Below are 18,408 nucleotides of genomic sequence, written 5' to 3'. Positions count from 1 at the left end.
ATGGCGGACAATCAGGTATGATGGTCATTTTTTCACTCAGTGTATAACTTAAAACAAGAGAACAAAATCAAATCTCAAAATTTCATCTTGGTGATATGCCAGTTTTTTCTGCAACTTTGAAAAAAAAATCGGTTCCTCTCTAAAGCTGTAAGGTTGAGGACGTACAAACCAAACCCAGAAACTGATTTTGCAAGTTGACTTTGCAAGTCTCTGTACGTCTTTCACATGAAGGTTGGAGAAATGATCAGGAGGGAGTGCATCCAGGCTAGTGGGAAAGGCAACATTGAAGAGGATTTGTAGGACTGAATGAAGTGCATCTTTGAGATGGTATTGGCATCCCCTGAGAACTTGCTAGAAATGCAAATTTTCTAGCCCTGCCCCAGACCTACTAAATCAGAGACTCTCAGGTGGGCTCATAGCTGTCAGGTTTAGGATGTCTTCACAGCTCTGATGGGGAGCGGGGGGACTCTGATGAAAGTTTGAGAGGAACTGACATAAAGGAAACTGAAATCCTCAAGCCATCTTGAAATAACCCCTCACCCTGCTTTCTTTGGCCAAGGGCACACTGCCACCTTTGCATATGAGAACTAATAATATCCCTCAGAGCCCAAGTCACACGGTTGCTATGGCAACCAGCCACAAATTTCAAATGGCCCTGGTAGGGGGAGGCGGAGGGGGAGGTAATCCTGACAACTGATACACCAGAGTTAGAAGTCTAGAAGAAGTTGTAGAAATTTGCTAAACTATGTCCCCTCCGAAACTTGGAGAATGGGGAATTAGACTTTAAGGTTGTTAGATCAGGAGCACGGTCCCCATATTCTACCTGGAAGAATGTACAGATATGGGGAACCTCCAGAGATTGTGTATTCAGTGCATAACAAGTTGGGGAAAGACCATTCGATGTAAATGTGTACAGAATTTTGTCCCACGACCAATTACATCTCAAAAGTCAGAAATGCCTTAAGTCTAAAGGAAAGAATACAGAGACTCGAGGAAAAGGGAATAAAGGATTGGATAGATGATGCTCACCTAGTCCAGGCAGCTCCCCACCACCACATTTTTGACATAAACTTTCATTTTCATAACAAAACATATAGACAGTTAAGGGGAACCAGTGTTATGGTAGGAAAAGTGAAACCACTGCAGGTAGTTTAAGCAGTAAGATAATTGCACCCAATTAGATGCTTGCAAAATCATAACAGAGATACAGGAGTGTGTGGAGGGCAGGACAGCATTGGAGCTGTGAAATTCTGGAGTTTGATCCTCTGATAAGAGAAAAAGGCACCGCTGTCTCAACAGCCACTTGATGCTGTTGAGAGTTGTGCCTAGACACGCTTAGTTCAACAGCTGCCTTTACCTACTGACACTGATCCGCATAGCCTTGCTTGCCAGCAAAAACGACGGCAGGCAAATAGTTCCTGTCCCACTTCTCTCTTTCATGCCATTCAAGAGTGTATCTAATTGGCAGAAACCAATTTGCTTCCAGAATGTGAGCTGGAAAGGAGTCTGAGAAAGGCATGGGTTTTAGCTTTCCAGCCTCTGCAGAGCAAGAAGATACATTTAAGGAAGGAGGCATGAAGGTGTAGTGAACAGATTCTGTATCCGTCTCCTAAGAGAGGTGACAGCTCAGTACAAAAAGCCTTCTCTCAACACGGAATGCTGAGTGCGAGCGCTGTCACTGGGATGGGCTCCCAGATCTCAGGGGAACGGGAGGAGCTCAAGATGCGTGTGCCCATATGAAAGCTGCTAACCACCAGGGGTAAACTGCACTTGGTTATCCTGGCAGGCAGTACCGTGGCCATGGCAATCAGATTCCAATTAAAATACTCCGGCCCCTGTGGATATCCCCCCCAGTTGTGATAAATTAATCAGGTGGCTCCAAAGTGTGGCATGTCATGAAACCATACGTCCTGAGTTGATACGTATGATCCCTTCCCCCGCCACCACAAGCGCCAGGACTGAGCCACCTTCCTTGGCAGGTTTGGGATTTTGTTTTTGTTTTTAACCTGTCTTCCAGATCTGAGTCAGTTCAAGGCAATACATTAATGGTTCAATTAAATTTTTGGTTTTTTTTTTAATTTGTTTAAATATTTATTCTTGAGAGAGACAGAGACAGAGCATGAACGGCAGAGGGGTAGAGAGAGAGAGATGAAGACACAGAATCCGAAGCAGGCTCCAGGCTCTGAGCTGTCAGCACAGAGCCCGATGTGGGGCTCACACTCACGAACTGCGAGATGATGACCTGAGCCCAAGTCAGAGACTTAACCGACTGAGCCACCATGAGCTGCTCAGTTAAATTCTAACTTGAAATTGCTACCAGGCCATTTCACTACTTAGGCCACAGAGAACAACCAAAGGGAGGTATGGGTTGCTGTGGTGATTTCAAAATATGGCCTCAAAATCTTTGAGGCTTCCTCCCTTGAAAAGGCAAAACTAATTGCTGTCCCCTTGGGTGTAAGTAAAAGTGACTTGCTTGTAACCAGCAAATATCCCTCTAAGCCCTACTTTCACTGCATCTCACACATTTTGATAAGTTCTCTTTTTTATTTAGTCCCAAATTAAAAATTTCTCTTGAGGTTTCTTCTTTGAGCCATGTCCTACATAGAAGTATGTTGTTTTATCTCCAAATATTTTGGAATTTTCCAGCTATCTTTCTTCTATAGATTTCTAGTTTAATTCTGTTGTTACCTGAGAATATATTTTGCATGATTTCTATTCTCTTACATTTGTTAGGGTGTGTTAAATGGCCTTGAATGTGGTCTATCTTCCTGAATGTTCCACACAAGTTTGAGAAGAACATGTGTTCTGTTGTTGGATGGAGTATAGTCAACCATTGAACAACCTGGGTTTGATCTGCATGGGTCCATTTATACATTGATTTTTTTTCAATATAGTACAGTACTGTAAATGCATTTTCTCTCTTTTATGATTTTCTCAATAGTATTTTCTTTTCTTTAGCTTAGTTTATTGTGAGAATGCAGTATGTAACATGACTATGTTATCAGTAACATGTCCAGTCAATAGTAGCCTATCAGTAGTTAAGTTTTGGGGGATTTAAAAGTCATATATGAATTTTCAACTGTTTGGGGGTCAGCACCCCTAACCCCTGCATCGTTCAAAGGTCAACTGTACGTACATGTTAAGGATCATTATGTCCTTTTGGAACATAAATTCCTTCATCATTATGTAGTACCTCTTAAATCCCTGACCATCTTCCTTGTTCTGAAATCTGCTTTAATACCATCTAGTTCCATCCACGTAGTTGCAAATGGCATAGGCCATTCACATTTAAAATGATTATTGATATAATTGGGTTATCATCTTACATGTTTGTAACTATTTTCTATTCATTGTACTTGTTCTTTATTTCTTTTCTCCCTCTTTTCCTGCACTCTCTGGTTTTAATTGAGCATTTTATTTTATTTCACTTTATTTTTTAAGTAATTTCTTTAAAGATTTTTTTTAAGTCATCTCTACACCCAACATGGGGCTCGAGCTCACAACCCGGAGATCAAGAGCCGCACACTTTACCAACTGAGCCAGCCAGGTGCCCCTTTACTGAGCACTTTATATATTGTTCTGTTTATCTTCTCTCTTAGAATATCAGTAATACTTCTCTTTTTAACTTTTTTAATGGTTACCCTAGAGTTTGCAATATACATCTATAACTGCCTGCCAGCAGCACCCCATTTTAAGGTACTCAAAGGAAGCTGAGGCGGAAAAGCCAGGTTTGAAGGCAGAATTCTTGGATTCTCAGACAAGCTCCCAGGGCAGCAACTCTTCTCTTCCCAGCTGGCACCATCCGAACAAGTGAGGGGCTTTGTGTGCACAGGTGTATAAGCACCAACCTGTATGTCTACACTATCTAGTGCTTTTAAATAACTCTGTTAGAAGTGCTAAAATGGTTAGGCCATCCCATGTGCTAACCATAAGCAGCAGTCCATCTCTGAGAAGACAGACTTGGGAAGCAGCCCATGCAGGTTCTGGAAGTCAGCATGGCTGTTTATGGAGGAAATTCTGGGCTTCCGTGCAGCTGGGACATGGTCTAGAATGGGAAAGAACAGGCTGCTGGAGGGCCTGGTCCACTAGCTCCTTGGACTTTTCTAAACAGCCAGGCTGGGGTGAAAGTCCTCTTGCTGACGTGTAAAGGCAGTATGGGCCCAGGTAGTCATCTGACTCATCTTTACAGAGTTTGGGCTTGCTACTCAGTTTTTCAAAAGTAAAGAATATAGGGGCGCCTGGGTGGCGCAGTCGGTTAAGCGTCCGACTTCAGCCAGATCACGATCTCGCGGTCCGTGAGTTCGAGCCCCGCGTCGGGCTCTGGGCTGATGGCTCGGAGCCTGGAGCCTGTTTCCAATTCTGTGTCTCCCTCTCTCTCTGCCCCTCCCCCGTTCATGCTCTGTCTCTCTCTGTCCCAAAAATAAATAAACGTTGAAAAAAAAATTAAAAAAAAAGTAAAGAATATAATGTACAATAATGGATATACATATAGCGTATAAATTACAAGGAAAAGGGAATGACTTAACCCAAAAGTTAGGACAATTGTTAAATAGGAAGGTAGAGAGGGACGTGATAGTGGGGGTTCATAGAGAGGGTTTTCCAAAATGCTAGGAATGTTTTATTTCTTAACCTGGGTGGTGAGTATACAAGTATTCATTCTATTATTCCTCAAATTTTGCATATACATTTTACAGACTGTTCATACTATATATAGGATATTAAACTTATGACTAAAAGACATTAGTCAGGTGATCAAAATAAGGGCATACATGACATGTATTGTCTGGTTCAATACATTTTAGGTATTTTGCTTCATAGTCCCACTTTCGGTATCTAATCTTGGTTTTACTCATGTAAGGCCTGATTGTGTTTAATGATAAATAGATGTGGGGGTATCTGGGTAGCTCAGTCAGTTGAGCATCTAACTCTTGATTTTGGCCCAGGTCATGATCTCACGGTTTGTGAGATCAAGCCCCACATCGGACCCTGTGCTGATAGTGTGGAGTCTGCTTGGGATTCTTGGTCTCCCCCTTCTCCCTGCCCCTTCTCCATGCTCTCTCGCTCTCTGTCTCTCAAAATAAATACACTTAAAAAAATGATAATAAATGGGTGCTAATCACTACCCCAACTGCCTACCTCAATGTAATTTTCATTTTCTCACACTTGCTATTTTCAAACAAGAGAAATAGAAACAAAATTTTGAAATAAATTAAACTACATTTTTGTTTACTTACTATAAGAATCAATATTCACCTGGGGCGCCTGGGTGGCTCAGTCGGTTGGGTGGCCAACTTCGGCTCAGGTCACGATCTCGCGGTCCGTGAGTTCGAGCCCCGTGTCGGGCTCTGGGCTGATGGCTCAGAGCCTGGAGCCTGCTTCCAATTTTGTGTCTCCCTCTCTCTCTGCCCCTCCCCCGTTCATGCTCTGTCTCTCTCTGTCTCAAAAATAAATAAAACGTTAAAAAAAATTAAAAAAAAAGAGTCAATATTCACCAATATTTCTATTTTCCTTTTTTAAGATATTTCTGTCTTCAAAAAATACTTATTTGAGCATTTACTACATGCTCAACATGCTAGAATACCTGAAGTTCTCATTGTCTATTGGAGATAGATACTTAAATAGTTTTTTTCTTTTCTTTCTTTCTTTCTTTCTTTTTTTTTTTTTTTTTGAGAGAGAGAGAGAGACAGAACATGAGCAGGGAAGGGGCAGAGAGACACAGATTCTGAAGCAGGCTCTAGTCTCTGAGCTGTCAGCACAGAGCCTGATGCAGGGCTTGAACTTGTGAACCCCAAGATCATGACCTGAGTTGAAGTCTGACACTTAACTGACTGAGTCACCCTGGTGCCCCCCTACATAGCTTCTTAAAAGCGAATTGTGTAATTATCATAACCACTTCCTGCTGGGCTGTGCTAACTGGTATGAGAAGTTTGAAAGAATCAGGAATGTATGAATGATTGCCATGCCTTACCAAAGTCAACTGGTTCACTTTATTTCTTCCAACTCCATATATGTGGGGTAAGGTACTGACCGTGGGGAATGATGGATATGAGGAACTCAAATGGTGTATCATCAAATAATGTTCAACTATCATGCTACACACACACACACACACACACACACACACTCACACACATACCAGAAAGGGCTACAGAGTATAGACTTTGCAAAAGCAATGGCCTTTCTACTTCATAATGCCTGAAAATTCTACCTAGAGATCTTTACCCATTCTACTTTTTTTTTTTAAGTTTATTTATTTTTGAGAGAGAGAGAGAGACAGAGCATGAACATGGGAGGCACTGTGAGAGAGGGAGATACACAATCTGAAGCAGGCTCCAGGCTCTGAGCTGTCAGCACAGAGCCCGAGGCAGGGCTCAAACTCACCAACTGTGAGATCATGACCTGAGCCCAAGTCAGAAGCTTAACCGAGGGAGCCACTCAGGTGCCCCCTAACCATTCTACTTTAGAGGAGGATTCTTATGGGATCTTGGATTCACTTTCGAATTGAAGCATTTTAAAATTCAACACACTTAAAAATCTCACCAAGGCTGTGCAAGGCCTCATGATTTCAAGTAAAAACTAAAGAAAGGAATTCACATAAATACTTATTAAGCTACTACTATGCTTGAAGACGTGCTAAATAAAATGCGGTACAAAATTGATTGGGTCAGGGAGAATCACAGGGAAAACATGTTACCATCCTGAAAAGATTCTGTAGTTACTCCTTTCTAAGTGAAGAACATTTTTTTGCTAGAGCAGACGCTAAAATTATGCAAAATACTCACTCAAATTCCTCAATCTGGGTCAAGCTCATGGCTGTTATAAATGATACATGAATACATACTTTCCGGATTACTACTTATTTTAAAATACTGAATTTTGTCCAATTGTCAGACCAAGTGTTCCAATTTTGGGTTAAAAAAATAACTCCACTACTCTTGAACTGCGACATCCCGTCTCCCCCCACTGTCAAACTTTGTACCAACAGAGAGATACGTGCCTCGCGTCCTGAAGTGGACAAAACCGAAAGAACGCGGAAACCTACGTGGGTTTACTCCGTGTGTGCTTCTGTGCACAGACCCTAATCCCGTTTTCCACGTCACCCAAATGCACAGCTGCATTAGATAGCCTCTTCAAGGTTCCTTGCATCTGCAGACTTCTGCAATGAAAACTCCTCTCTTCTTGGGAGCGAGTTCACAGAAAGCCCCTATGGTGAGGGCCAGGCCACCCGAAGGATTGGACTGAACCTGGTTTCTCTTTGAAAAGCCTTTCTGGGAAGAACATCCCACGCCAGCAACAGAGCGCGCCCCGGCACCACGTGTCTGCACCAACGGCGGGATTGGCGGAGCGCATTTTAGTGCTGCGGTCTAGACGCGCGCGGTCCCGCCCAGCTGCCAGAGGAGCTGGGACGCCGAGAGGAGAGGCCGGAGGGAGATCGCAGAGGGGAGGGGGGCGGGTGGGGGGTGGGGGATCCCGAGGCGCCAGCGGCCGCGAGTCTGGAAAGGCCCCAACGGCGCCAGGCCCGCCACGCCGCAACTTGCCCAAACCAGACAGGCTTCATCCTGCGCCCTGGAAGAAGGAGCCGGCCCGCCGCCTCCCGCTCGGCTGCTCCTCTGCCTCCACCGGCCCCGCCTGCGCCAGCAGCGCCTCTGGGGTCTGGGCCCCCAGCGTCGCCCCAGTCCGCCTGCAGCGCCCGGCGCCCGCGAAGGAGCGCGCAACTGGGGTGAGCCGAGGCCCGGGATGCGCCCGGAGACCTTGGGAGCTTGCGGCGGACCGGGCATCTCGGGGCCCGCGAAGCCAGGGCCTCCGCCCGCTTTCCCCGGCTGCGAGCCGAGGCACTGCAGACCCCGCTGGCAAGGCTGCGGCAGCCCCCACCCTCAGTTTACCTTCTAACGGGTGGCGCCGAGCCCTCGCTGGAGCCCACCTAGCTCGGCCTTTGTCTTTGCGGGTTCAGCTGGCCGGCCCTGCAGTGCACCAAGGACTGGTTGCGCCGCGCGGGGCTGCTGCCCAGCCCCGGGATGGGGGACGGAGGGAACGGGAAAGCGTGCCCCCTTCTTTCCTGTTCCGGCCATCTTGCGACCGAGATTCAACCAAAGGGGCAAGGATGGCCAGCAGCGTGGCGCTCTGGGCCGGAGTGGCGGCGGCGAACAGAGATGGGCACCTCAGTCCCGCGCGCCTCTTCCCTGGACCGCAGTGGGGGCGTGCGGACCAGCCCTCTCATTCACCTCCAAGGGCCTGGGCCCAGAGCACGGGTGAATCCCTTAAGAGGCCAGAGGCACAGAAAATAGGAGGGATACCGGCCGGGAGCCAACAGTTATTTAAGCGCCTAATTCATTCAATCATTCTTTATCCACGTGTCCATTTGGCAAATTCTCAGCTCCTCACTGTGCCTGTCCGTTGTTAGGTGCTGGGGACACACGGTGAGCAAAAGAAATCACGGCCCTTGTTCCCGCTGATCCTGCAGTCCAGTGGATGGAGCCCACAGGACACAGACCTGCCAGGTCAGTAACCTGACGTCCTTTAAACAGATAGGGAAACTGAGGCCTAGGACTGACATAACTTGTTCTAGGTCAAGCAGCAAGTATATGGAAGAATCAAACTTTGAACCTAGATCTTTAATTTTATACTGGCTGCAGTGAACCGTTAATAGTTCTTTTTTCCTAAAGACCCATTAAAAGTTGTTTGGATGGACAGTTTATATGAAGTCATATGAACTGCATGCTTTATTTCTTGGATGTTTTTATATGGATTTATTTCTAGTTCACAATATCTGGGAGTGCTAAAAATATTTGATATTACAACTTTGCTTGAAGTTACTCTGAACGGTATTTTCCTTTCTCCTACTCACATATCTGGCTGTTAGGAAAGAAAAAAAAAATCCTGATGGTTGGTCCACGCAGGGACACCCCGGTGGATTGAGGAATGTCTGGCTTTTCCTCAGCTCATTGATCTCTGTGGTAGCCACAGGCATCACCCAAAAGACCCCAAGAATGAAAGGCCTGATGTCTACAAGTTGCTGCTAGAGCAACTAGCAGCAGATCACAGAATGCAGCTGCCTCACAAGTTTGTAAGGTAAACACCGGGGCCCTCTAAAACTTGATGGTAGAAAGCTGATGGTTAAAGTTCCCCTCCGTATATATATGCCTTTTCACATTTTGAAAAGGTATCCTTTTGGGAAGACAAGTACAAAAAGTACTAATAATATCTGTGGAAGTTCCTTAATTTGTACTTTTTTTTTTAATGTTTATTTACTTTTGAGACAGAGAGAGAGCGAGCATGAGCGGGGGAGGGGCAGAGAGAGAGGACACAGAATCCGAAGCAGGATCCAGGCTCCAAGCCGTCAGCACAGAGCCCAATGCGTGCGGGGCTCGTGCAGGGCTCCAACTCAAAAGCCGCGAGTTCGAGATCGTGACCTGAGCTGAAGTCGGACACTTAACCGACTGAGCCACCCAGGCGCCCCTTAATTTGTACTTTTATCAGTGTCTTGTACTTACCAGTATCTTATTTTTATATGTAGGCAATCCATAGAGGAAAAGAGACCCCATTTTAAAAAGTATTTCAGGTGTAAGAAATTTAGAAAGTCTGCCGTCAGATATAATTAGCTCTGCCACTATTTTAATTTTTAAAACTTTATTGAGATATAATGTACAAATGCACCCTTAATTTTCAATGCACAATTCGATAACTTTTGGCAAATGTATATACCCGGGTAATCAACAAACAGCAAGCACAATCAAAACAGAATATTTCTGTTATAGCCCCAAAAGTGTCTTCCTGCTGTTTTGAAGCCAATTCCCCTCCATCCCATTTAATTTTACATAGTTTTGTTGTTTAACGTTTCTTAAGTCTGTGTGTAAAAGAGGAGGATGAATAGGCATTTCTGATCTCAAAATCTAAGGTGAGGACAGGGGTGAATAACCGGAGGCTAGCGGCCGGAACGGAAAGTTCCCGGGGATGTGGCTCCCCACTCCTTAAGGACAGGGAGGGTCAGCCCCAGAGCCAGGGAGGGTGGTGGCCCGGTGAGCTGGCGCTCAGGAAGTGCCCTCTTCCGTGGACGGGCTCGCCCACGAGGTCTCCTCTGGTCCCGCAGGGCCCTGGGCGCACGCTGACTGTGCGGGGGCTGGCGCGCCCTTTGCTCTAAGTCCGGGTCAGGGCGCTGCCATAGCAACGGCCTGGACGCCCAGACCTTAGGCCGCCGCCGCCGCCGCCGCCGCCCGAGACCCGGCCATCTCCCGCTCCCGAAAGGTGGGGCGGCGGCGGCCCGGGAGGCGGCCGGGGCCGGGTAGACGGGACCGCCCCCTCCTCGGATACCAGCTGAGGCCGCGGGTTTGCTTCCAAGCATGGTAAGTGAGAGCGGGGAGGTCGGGCTGCCTGGCGATGTGGGACTGGGGGCGGCCGGGGCTCCCCGGGACTCCCAGCACCCTCACCACCCCTACGCTGCCTCCTCCCCGCAGCCCTTTCAGAAGCACGTCTACTACCCGCTGGCCAGCGGCCTGGAAGGACCCGACGCCCCCGCAGCAGCTGCCGCGGCGGGAGCGGCCACGATGGCCTGTGGCCCCCCCAGAGTGGCGTCGGTCCCCCTGCCCTTCTTCCAGTTCCGGCCGCGGCTGGAGAGCGTCGACTGGCGGCGGCTGAGCGCCATCGACGTGGACAAGGTGGCGGGCGCCGTGGACGTGCTCACGCTGCAGGAGAACATCATGAACATCACCTTCTGCAAGCTGGAGGACGAGAAGTGCCCGCACTGCCAGTCGGGGGTGGATCCGGTTCTGCTGAAGCTCATCCGCCTGGCGCAGCTCACCATCGAGTATCTGCTGCACTCGCAGGAGTTCCTCACCTCGCAGCTGCACCACCTGGAAGAGCGGCTGCGCCTGAGCCTGGCCGATGGCGAGCAGAGCAGGAAGCTCCTCACCAAGCAGGCCGGCGAGATCAAGTTACTCAAGGAAGAGTGTAAACGCAGGAAAAAGATAATCTCGACCCAGCAGCTGATGATCGAGACCAAAGCCAGCTATTACCAGGTGGGACGCTGCGTTGTGATTCCGATTCATAATCCAGTTTAACATCCTCGATTCCCACCTCGGTATTGAGTGAGAGTCCTTTCCTAGATCACCGATTTTTTTTCCCCTTTGTGAGATTTTTACTGTAAATCAGAAGAAACAACATAGTTAAGCTAAATAGTAATTTTAACCAACAGCTGACATGGTTCGTTACCTTCTGTAGACAACCAGAGGATTAATAATTAAACAAGCAATGTTGTCTGTCGTGCTTTGCTGAAAGTCCTCTTTATAAACGCTGGCTGTTTAAGAAACTGTGTCCTCCCCCTAATTGATGTAATGAGAAATAAACCAGGTACAAATTGCTGTCGAGGTCTGGCCCCAGATGATCTGGAATGATTAAATTTGTGGGGCTTTTATTTCAAGATATTTTCAAGCTTGCTGAAAAGTTGTAAGAATAGTGCAAAGAACTTCATAAACCCCTCACCCAGATTCTCCAGTTGATAACATTTGCCACATTTGCTTTATTTTCTCATTCTATATATACATAGTATTTTTGAACCCTTGGCCAGTGAGTTCCAGGCTCCTAAGTAGTTCAGTTTGCATATCTCCTAAGACCAAGAGCACTGACTAATGTAACAATATTAATGATACAGAACAACAGTATTTGTTAATTGAACTGGTATTTAAAAAAAATTTTTTTAATGTTTATTTTTGAGAGAGAGAGACACAGAGTGCCAGTGGGGGAGGGGCAGAGAGAGAGGGAGACACAGAATCTGAAGCAGGCTCCAGGCTCCCAGTTGTCAGCACAGAGCCTGACTTTGTGGGCTTGAACCCACAAACCGTGAGATCATGACCTGAGCCAAAGTCAGAAGCTTAACCAACTGAGCCACCCAGGCACCCCTGAACATGTAGTATTTTAAATATATTTTATGGGGCACCTGGGTGTCTCAGTTGGTTAAGCATCTGCTCTTGATTTTCTGGCTCAGTGATGAGATCTAGCCCAGTGATCTAACCTGGGGGCTGCCTCTGTGCTGAGCATGGAGTCTGCTTAGGATTCTCTCTCTCCCTCTCTCTGTCTCTACCCCACTTGCATGTGTACTCTCTCTCTCTTTCTCTCAAAATAAATAAACATTAAAAAGTAAAATAAAATATATTTTATTAATGTAACAATAGTATTAAAAAAATTGAAACCTCTTGCTTTTCTGTGTTTAATCTCTAACTTTTACAGGTTAGATATTGAGCTAAGATAAATATTGTAATTTTTTAGTATAATAGAAATCAGTTGTATATATTTTTTTATTGATTAGATGGAGAAAATGCAAAGGGTATCAACAATGTTTGATAAAGTTATCAAAGAAGCAACAGGCTGACAAGACTGATTTCATATCCTTACATTGTAGTCACTTTGGCTAAATATGAATTAAAAGGCCTCAGTGAATGGGCACCTGGCTGGTTCAGTCAGTAGAGCATGTGACTCTTGATCTTAGGGTTGTGAGTTCGAGCCCCATGGTAGGAGTAGAGTTTACTGGGAGAAAAAAAAGCCTCAGTGGACTTAGGTACTAGCAGCGTGAGTAAATGCAGAGAACTGGGTATAGGCACAGATTATGGTGTGGTCATTAGTGCTTAGGACTGACCCAACAGGAGCCTTGAGAGAAGTGTACTTAAGATAGGTGAACAGGGGCGCCTGGGTGGCGCAGTCGGTTAAGCGTCCGACTTCAGCCAGGTCACGATCTCGCGGTCCGGGAGTTCGAGCCCCACGTCAGGCTCTGGGCTGATGGCTCAGAGCCTGGAGCCTGTTTCCGATTCTGTGTCTCCCTCTCTCTCTGCCCCTCCCCCGTTCATGCTCTGTCTCTCTCTGTCCCAAAAATAAATAAACGTTGGGAAAAAAAAATTAAAAAAAAAAAAAAAAAGATAGGTGAACAATTGGGACAGAATACTGTTAGAAAGGCTTAGTGTTTAGCCTTGGGTACACAACCCTGAGATATAATCCTCAAATGACACCTAATGTTGCTAATTGCCTACTTGTTTCATAAATGCCATGTACATATTTATAAATAGTGTTGATATGGCCTTTTATAAATACATCTATTAAACAATGAATAGAATAGGTTCTATTTAGACATTAAAAATAATTTAGCTTTGGTAGCAATCAGTGATATGTTAACAGCTATAACATACAGAAATTTTATGTTTATGAACATTTTTTCATTCTTTTAGTTACTATAAAAATAGCTGTTAGTAAAGATTTTCAAGTGTGAATGATACACATGAATAAAGGTAAGGGCTTCGTTTTATTTAATGACTGACACCTGCCAAGTTGGCCACTCAGCAGAGTCTCTGAATAACAGAGTTATCACTCAGCAGAGTCTCTGAATAACAGTGTTGGGTGTATGGCGTGCCCCACTGTGACCATGTAGAGGTAGGATTGCCCAGACCATTCCTACTTAGTGTGGTATAGATAACACTCTGCTCTCTTAGGTGCCTTGCCATTGTCTCTTGATGGACTGAGCAGTGTGAGCCCTTTAGGGTGACAATTCCAGAGTTGGACTGTCTGGGTTTGAATCCTAACTATTCCACCATGCAAGTCAGTTAACATCTAGACCTCAGTTTCCTCATCTGGAAAATGAGAACATTAGTAGTAGGTACCTTTTAGGGCTGTTCTGAGAATTCCATGAGCTAATGCACATGCAACATAAGGAAGTCTCAGCAAATGGCATCTGACATGTGGTGTTGATTTCCACACTGGCTTCTTGGTAGTGAGCTGTGACTCCTCAGGATCTCTGCAAGGCCTCACGCCTTTCCTAGGAGGTGAATAGCGGTGGTACAGGAAGAAGGCCAGGGGTTGCAGTGATGATGCTGTAAGAAGCGGTGATTCAGGGAGGGGAAGTCAAGTCTGCTGCTAAGAATAGTTGGCACATAGGCCGGCTGGGGGTCCAAGATGTTACAATTATTTCAACTCCAGGTTCGGACATGTGAGGATATTTGGCCTATGATAAGATTTATAGGAAGACAATTGATTTTGTTTAAATAGCTATTTGACTTTAGCCTGCAGTCATGAATTTGTGTTTATGGAGACCTCCAAAAGCTGGGGAAGTCTCATGGCCATGTGTAAAGGCCAGTGTGTGCCAATGATGTGGTTGTCAAATTATTTTTTTTAATGAAATTAAAAAATACCAGTGTATCATAACAGGACTTAGACTCATTTTAAGAAGAACTTTTGTTTTCGCAGCTGGAAGACTCAGATTCCTGTCCATGCTTTAGCACTACAGGCAGATTTTGGAATCTATGTCAGTGGATTTCTGACCCTGGTTGCAGTTTTTCAGTGGAGATAGTGTTGGGGTAGAAAAAAGCATGCATTTTGGGGTGCCTGGGTTGCTCAGTTGGCTAAGCATCTGACCAGCTCAGGTCACAATCTCACGGTTTGTGAATTTGAGCTCTGCGCTGGGCTCTTTGCTGTCAGAGCAGAGCCTGCTTCAGATTCTCTGTCTCCCCCTCTCTCTGCCCCTCCCCTGCTCTGTATGTCAAAAATAATGAACATTAGAAAAACAAAAAGAAAAAAAAAAGCATGCGTTTTGCAGTCAGAGGGACATAGGTTAAAAAATGCATCTTATAACGCTGTGACCCAATTCATTCCCCACACCCTTAACCAACCTCTGGCAACCACTGGTCTTTTTACTGTCTCTGTAATTTTGCCTTCTCCAGAATGCCATATAGTTGGTATCACTCAGGATTTAGCCTTTTCAGATTGGTTTCTTTTACTTAATAAAATGCACTTAATGTCCTTCCATGTCTCATTTATCTGGTCACTTACTGAAGAACATCTTGGTTGCTTCCAAGCTTTGGCAATTATGAATAATGCTGCTATAAACTGATACGTGTGCAGGTTTCTGTATGGACATAGGTAATCTAAGTGGCTGTGTCATTTTGCATTCCCACCAGCAATGGGTGAGAGTTCCTGTTGCTCCACTTCCTTGCCAGCATTTGCTGATGTCAATGCTCTGGATTTTGGTGATTCTAATGGGTGTAGGGTGGTATCTCATTGTTTAAATTTGCATTTCCCTAATGACACGTTATGTGGAGCATCTTTTCCTATGCTTAATTGCCATCTGTGTATCTTCTTTGGTGAGGTGTCTATTATAGTCTTTGGACTATTTTGTAGTTGTTTGTTTTCTTTTTGTTGAGTTTTAAGAGTTCTTTGTATATTTTGGGTAACAGTCTTTTATCAGTTGTGTGTGTTTTGCAAATGTTTTCTCCCAGTCTGTGGCTTGTTTTCTCATTTTCTTCACATTGTCTTTTACAGAACAGAAGTTTTGAATTTTAATGAAGTCTTGTTTATCAGTTATTTCTCTTTAAAATTTTTATTTATTTATTTTGAGAGAGAGCGCACGCACACATGAGGGAGGGGCAGAGAGGGAGGGAGAGAGAGAATCCCAAGCAGGCTCCACACTGTGACATTGCGGAACCCCGTGTGGGGCTTGAACTCATGAGCCATGCGATCATGACCTGAGCCAAAATGAAGAGTTGTTTGCTTAACCAACTGAGCCACCCAGGCACCCTCAATTATTTCTTTCATGGATTGTGTCTCTGGTGTTGAATCTAAAAAGGCATCATCCAGATCATCTAGGTTTTCTTCTATGTTATTTTTAGGAGTTTTATAGTTTGGCCTTTTACATTTAGGTTGGTGATCCCTTTGAGTTTGATTTTGTAAAGGATGTGAAGTCTGTGTCAACATTCATTTCTTTGTGGATGTTCAGTTTTTCCAGTACCATTGTTGAAGAAACTGTCTTTGTTCCATTGTATTGTTTTTGCTCCTTTGTCAAAGATCAGGTGGTGATATTTATATGGGTTTATTTCTCGGCTCTCTCTTCTGCTCCACTGATCTGTTTGTCTGTTCCTTGGACAATACCACACTGTCTTGATTACTGTAGCTTTATATAGTAAGTCATAAAGTTGAGTAGCATCAGTCCTCCAACTTTGTCCTTCTCCTTCAATACCTCGTTGGCTATTTTAGGACTTTTGCTTCTTCATACAAACTTTAGAATCAGTTTGTTTTTAACCACAAAGTAACTTGCTGGGATTTTGATTAGGGTTGCATTGACTCTGTAGATCAACGTAGGGAAAATTGACATTTTGACAATATTGAGTCTTCTTATCCATTAACACAGATATTCATTTATTTAGTTCTTTGATTTGCTCTTCAGAACTTTGTAGTTTCCCTCCTATAGATATTTTACATGTTTTATTTTATTTTATTTTTTTGAGAGAGAGTGTGTATGCATATGAGAACATAAGCAGGGAAGGGGCAGAGGGAGAGGGAGAGAGAGAACCTTAAGCAGGTCCCATGCCCAGGATGGAGCCTGACTCTGGGCTTGATCCCACAACCATGAGATCATGACCTGAGCCAAAATCAAGAGTCGGACATTTAACCTGCTGAGCCAACCAGGTGCCCCTAGATCTCATACATATTTTGTTGGGTTCATACATAAGTATTCATTTTTGGGGTGCTAATGTAAAGGATGGTGTGTTTTTAATTTCAAATTCTACCTTTCCATTATGGAATATAGGAAAGCAGTTGACTTTAGTATATTAACCTTCTACCCCACAACTTTGCTATACCTGGTTGTTAGTTCTGGGGTTGTTGTGGGTTTTTGTTTGTTTGTTTTGCCAATTCTTTTGGATTTTCTATAAAGACATTAATGGCATCTGCAAACAAAGAAATTCTGTATCTTCCTCCCTAATCTGTGTATTTGTTACTTCCTTTCCTTGCCTTATTGCATTAGCAAGGACTTCTAGTACAATGTTGAAAAGCAGCAGTGAAAAAGGACTTCCTTGCTTTGTACCTGATCTTAGTGGGGAAGCTTTGAGTTTTTCCACCAAGCATGATATTAGCTGTAGGTGTTTGTTGTAGCTAGTCTTTACCAAGTTGGGAAAGTTCCCCTCTTCCCTGGAGTTTTTAACTCTTAGACCCTTCCACTGTGAGCCTCCAGCAATTTGTCATAGTTTAGGTTTTCCTACCCCTTCTTACCCTGAGTTCATGGCTTTTCTGTATTGTTCAAATAGTTAAAATATCTATTTTTTGATTTTAGAAATTAAAAGTCACAGTTTCCAGAAAGCCTCATCCTTTCCTTTCTCCAGTGCTGTGCCTGGCCCTAAAGCCCACACCGACATCTGAGTCCAGTGGGCAGGCCATGACATACTAAACTTGAGCAGTCATCAAGAGCAGAGAAGGCTGGAAAGATACTTTAAAGACTCCCCGAAATGCAAGGCCAGGAAATATGCCATAATGTTGGCTTTCTGGGAAAGAGACCCTGAACTTCTGATGCAGTTATACTGATTTGGAGTAAGGCAATACTGCACATGAATAGAAGAACATGTTAGTAGCACAATGAAAATGAAACTGCAAAATCCAAACTGGAAGAAACTCTGTAGGACACATGTTTAGTTTCTTCAGCAAAAGAATTGCAAAGATAAAAGAGAGATGGGGGGGCGGGGGCGGTCTATAGACCAGAAGACAGTGGAGAGACATAATGAGCAGTTGCAGGATATGGCCGTATTTGGATCCTGATTCAAAACAAACTGTAAAATTTTTTTCTAAGAATGTCCTTTTAGAGGCTCCTGGGTGGCTCAGTTGGTTACATGTCCGACTTCAGCTCAGGTCATGATCTCACAGTTCGTGAATTTGAGCCCTGCTTTAGGCTCTGTGCTGACAGCTCAGAGCCTGGAGCCTGCTTCAGATTCTGTCTCCCTCTCTCTGCCCCTCCCCCACTCATGCTCTGTCTCTCAAAAATGAATAAATGTTAAAAAAATTAAGAAAAAAAATGTCCTTTTAGAGATGGATTCTGAAATACTAACAAATGAAATATATAATATCCAGGTTTTAATTCAGGGTAATCCAGGAACAAAGATATAGATGAAACAAATGGAATTTTTGCTTAAAATTTGAATCTGTGTTAAAGTGGAAAATAGAAATATTTGTGGATTTTTTTTTCAGTAAAATTCATTTTAGGAGGCCAAGTATTTCTAAGCATGTGTTCAGTGATTTATTAATGCTGGGCTCTGAGAATAATGCTATGAATAAGATAGACAAGAGCCCACACTGTCAGGAATGTGACATTCTAGAACCAAGAGGGATTGAGCAGAGAACAATAAACAAGTAAAGTGGCTAAACGTGGAAATAGTAACTGTTGAGACATGCAATGATGAAAGTAAGTGTGGTGGGACAGTGACTGGCAGGAGGGCCATCTGCCAAGGTCTTGTTGAGGACGTGCCCAGTGGGGAAGATGCTCCCGGAATGACTCCTGAATGTCAGGAAGGAGCCAGTGGGGGGAAGGTCTGGGCAAGGTTCAGGCCGGGCACGAGCTCATGCAGAGGCTGAATTTGGCCTGCTTGAGGGACAGCAAGAAGACTGGCGTGGCTG

General features: G+C 44.6%; 1 protein-coding gene across 1 annotated transcript in view; it reads left to right on the top strand.

Annotated features, from left to right (window-relative positions):
* Positions 1-18,408, top strand: part of DZIP1 (DAZ interacting zinc finger protein 1) — a 62,774-nt gene continuing 44,366 nt past the window's right edge. Inside the window, exons 1-7 of the mRNA XM_047075288.1 lie at positions 1-15; positions 3,647-3,810; positions 7,264-8,272; positions 8,939-9,064; positions 10,189-10,242; positions 10,284-10,340; positions 10,452-11,012. Of these exons, the coding sequence (XP_046931244.1) occupies positions 1-15; positions 3,647-3,810; positions 7,264-8,272; positions 8,939-9,064; positions 10,189-10,242; positions 10,284-10,340; positions 10,452-11,012 (1,986 nt within the window). The remainder of the gene's footprint in view (positions 16-3,646; positions 3,811-7,263; positions 8,273-8,938; positions 9,065-10,188; positions 10,243-10,283; positions 10,341-10,451; positions 11,013-18,408) is intronic.

The sequence above is a fragment of the Lynx rufus genome, unplaced genomic scaffold, assembly GCF_022079265.1.
Source record: "Lynx rufus isolate CCGP_SWC_20201006 ecotype Redwood Valley unplaced genomic scaffold, mLynRuf1.p SCAF_1, whole genome shotgun sequence".
Lineage (NCBI taxonomy): Eukaryota > Metazoa > Chordata > Mammalia > Carnivora > Felidae > Lynx > Lynx rufus.
Note: the sequence above shows the minus strand (reverse complement) of the source record. Positions and strands in the feature narration are given on the sequence as shown.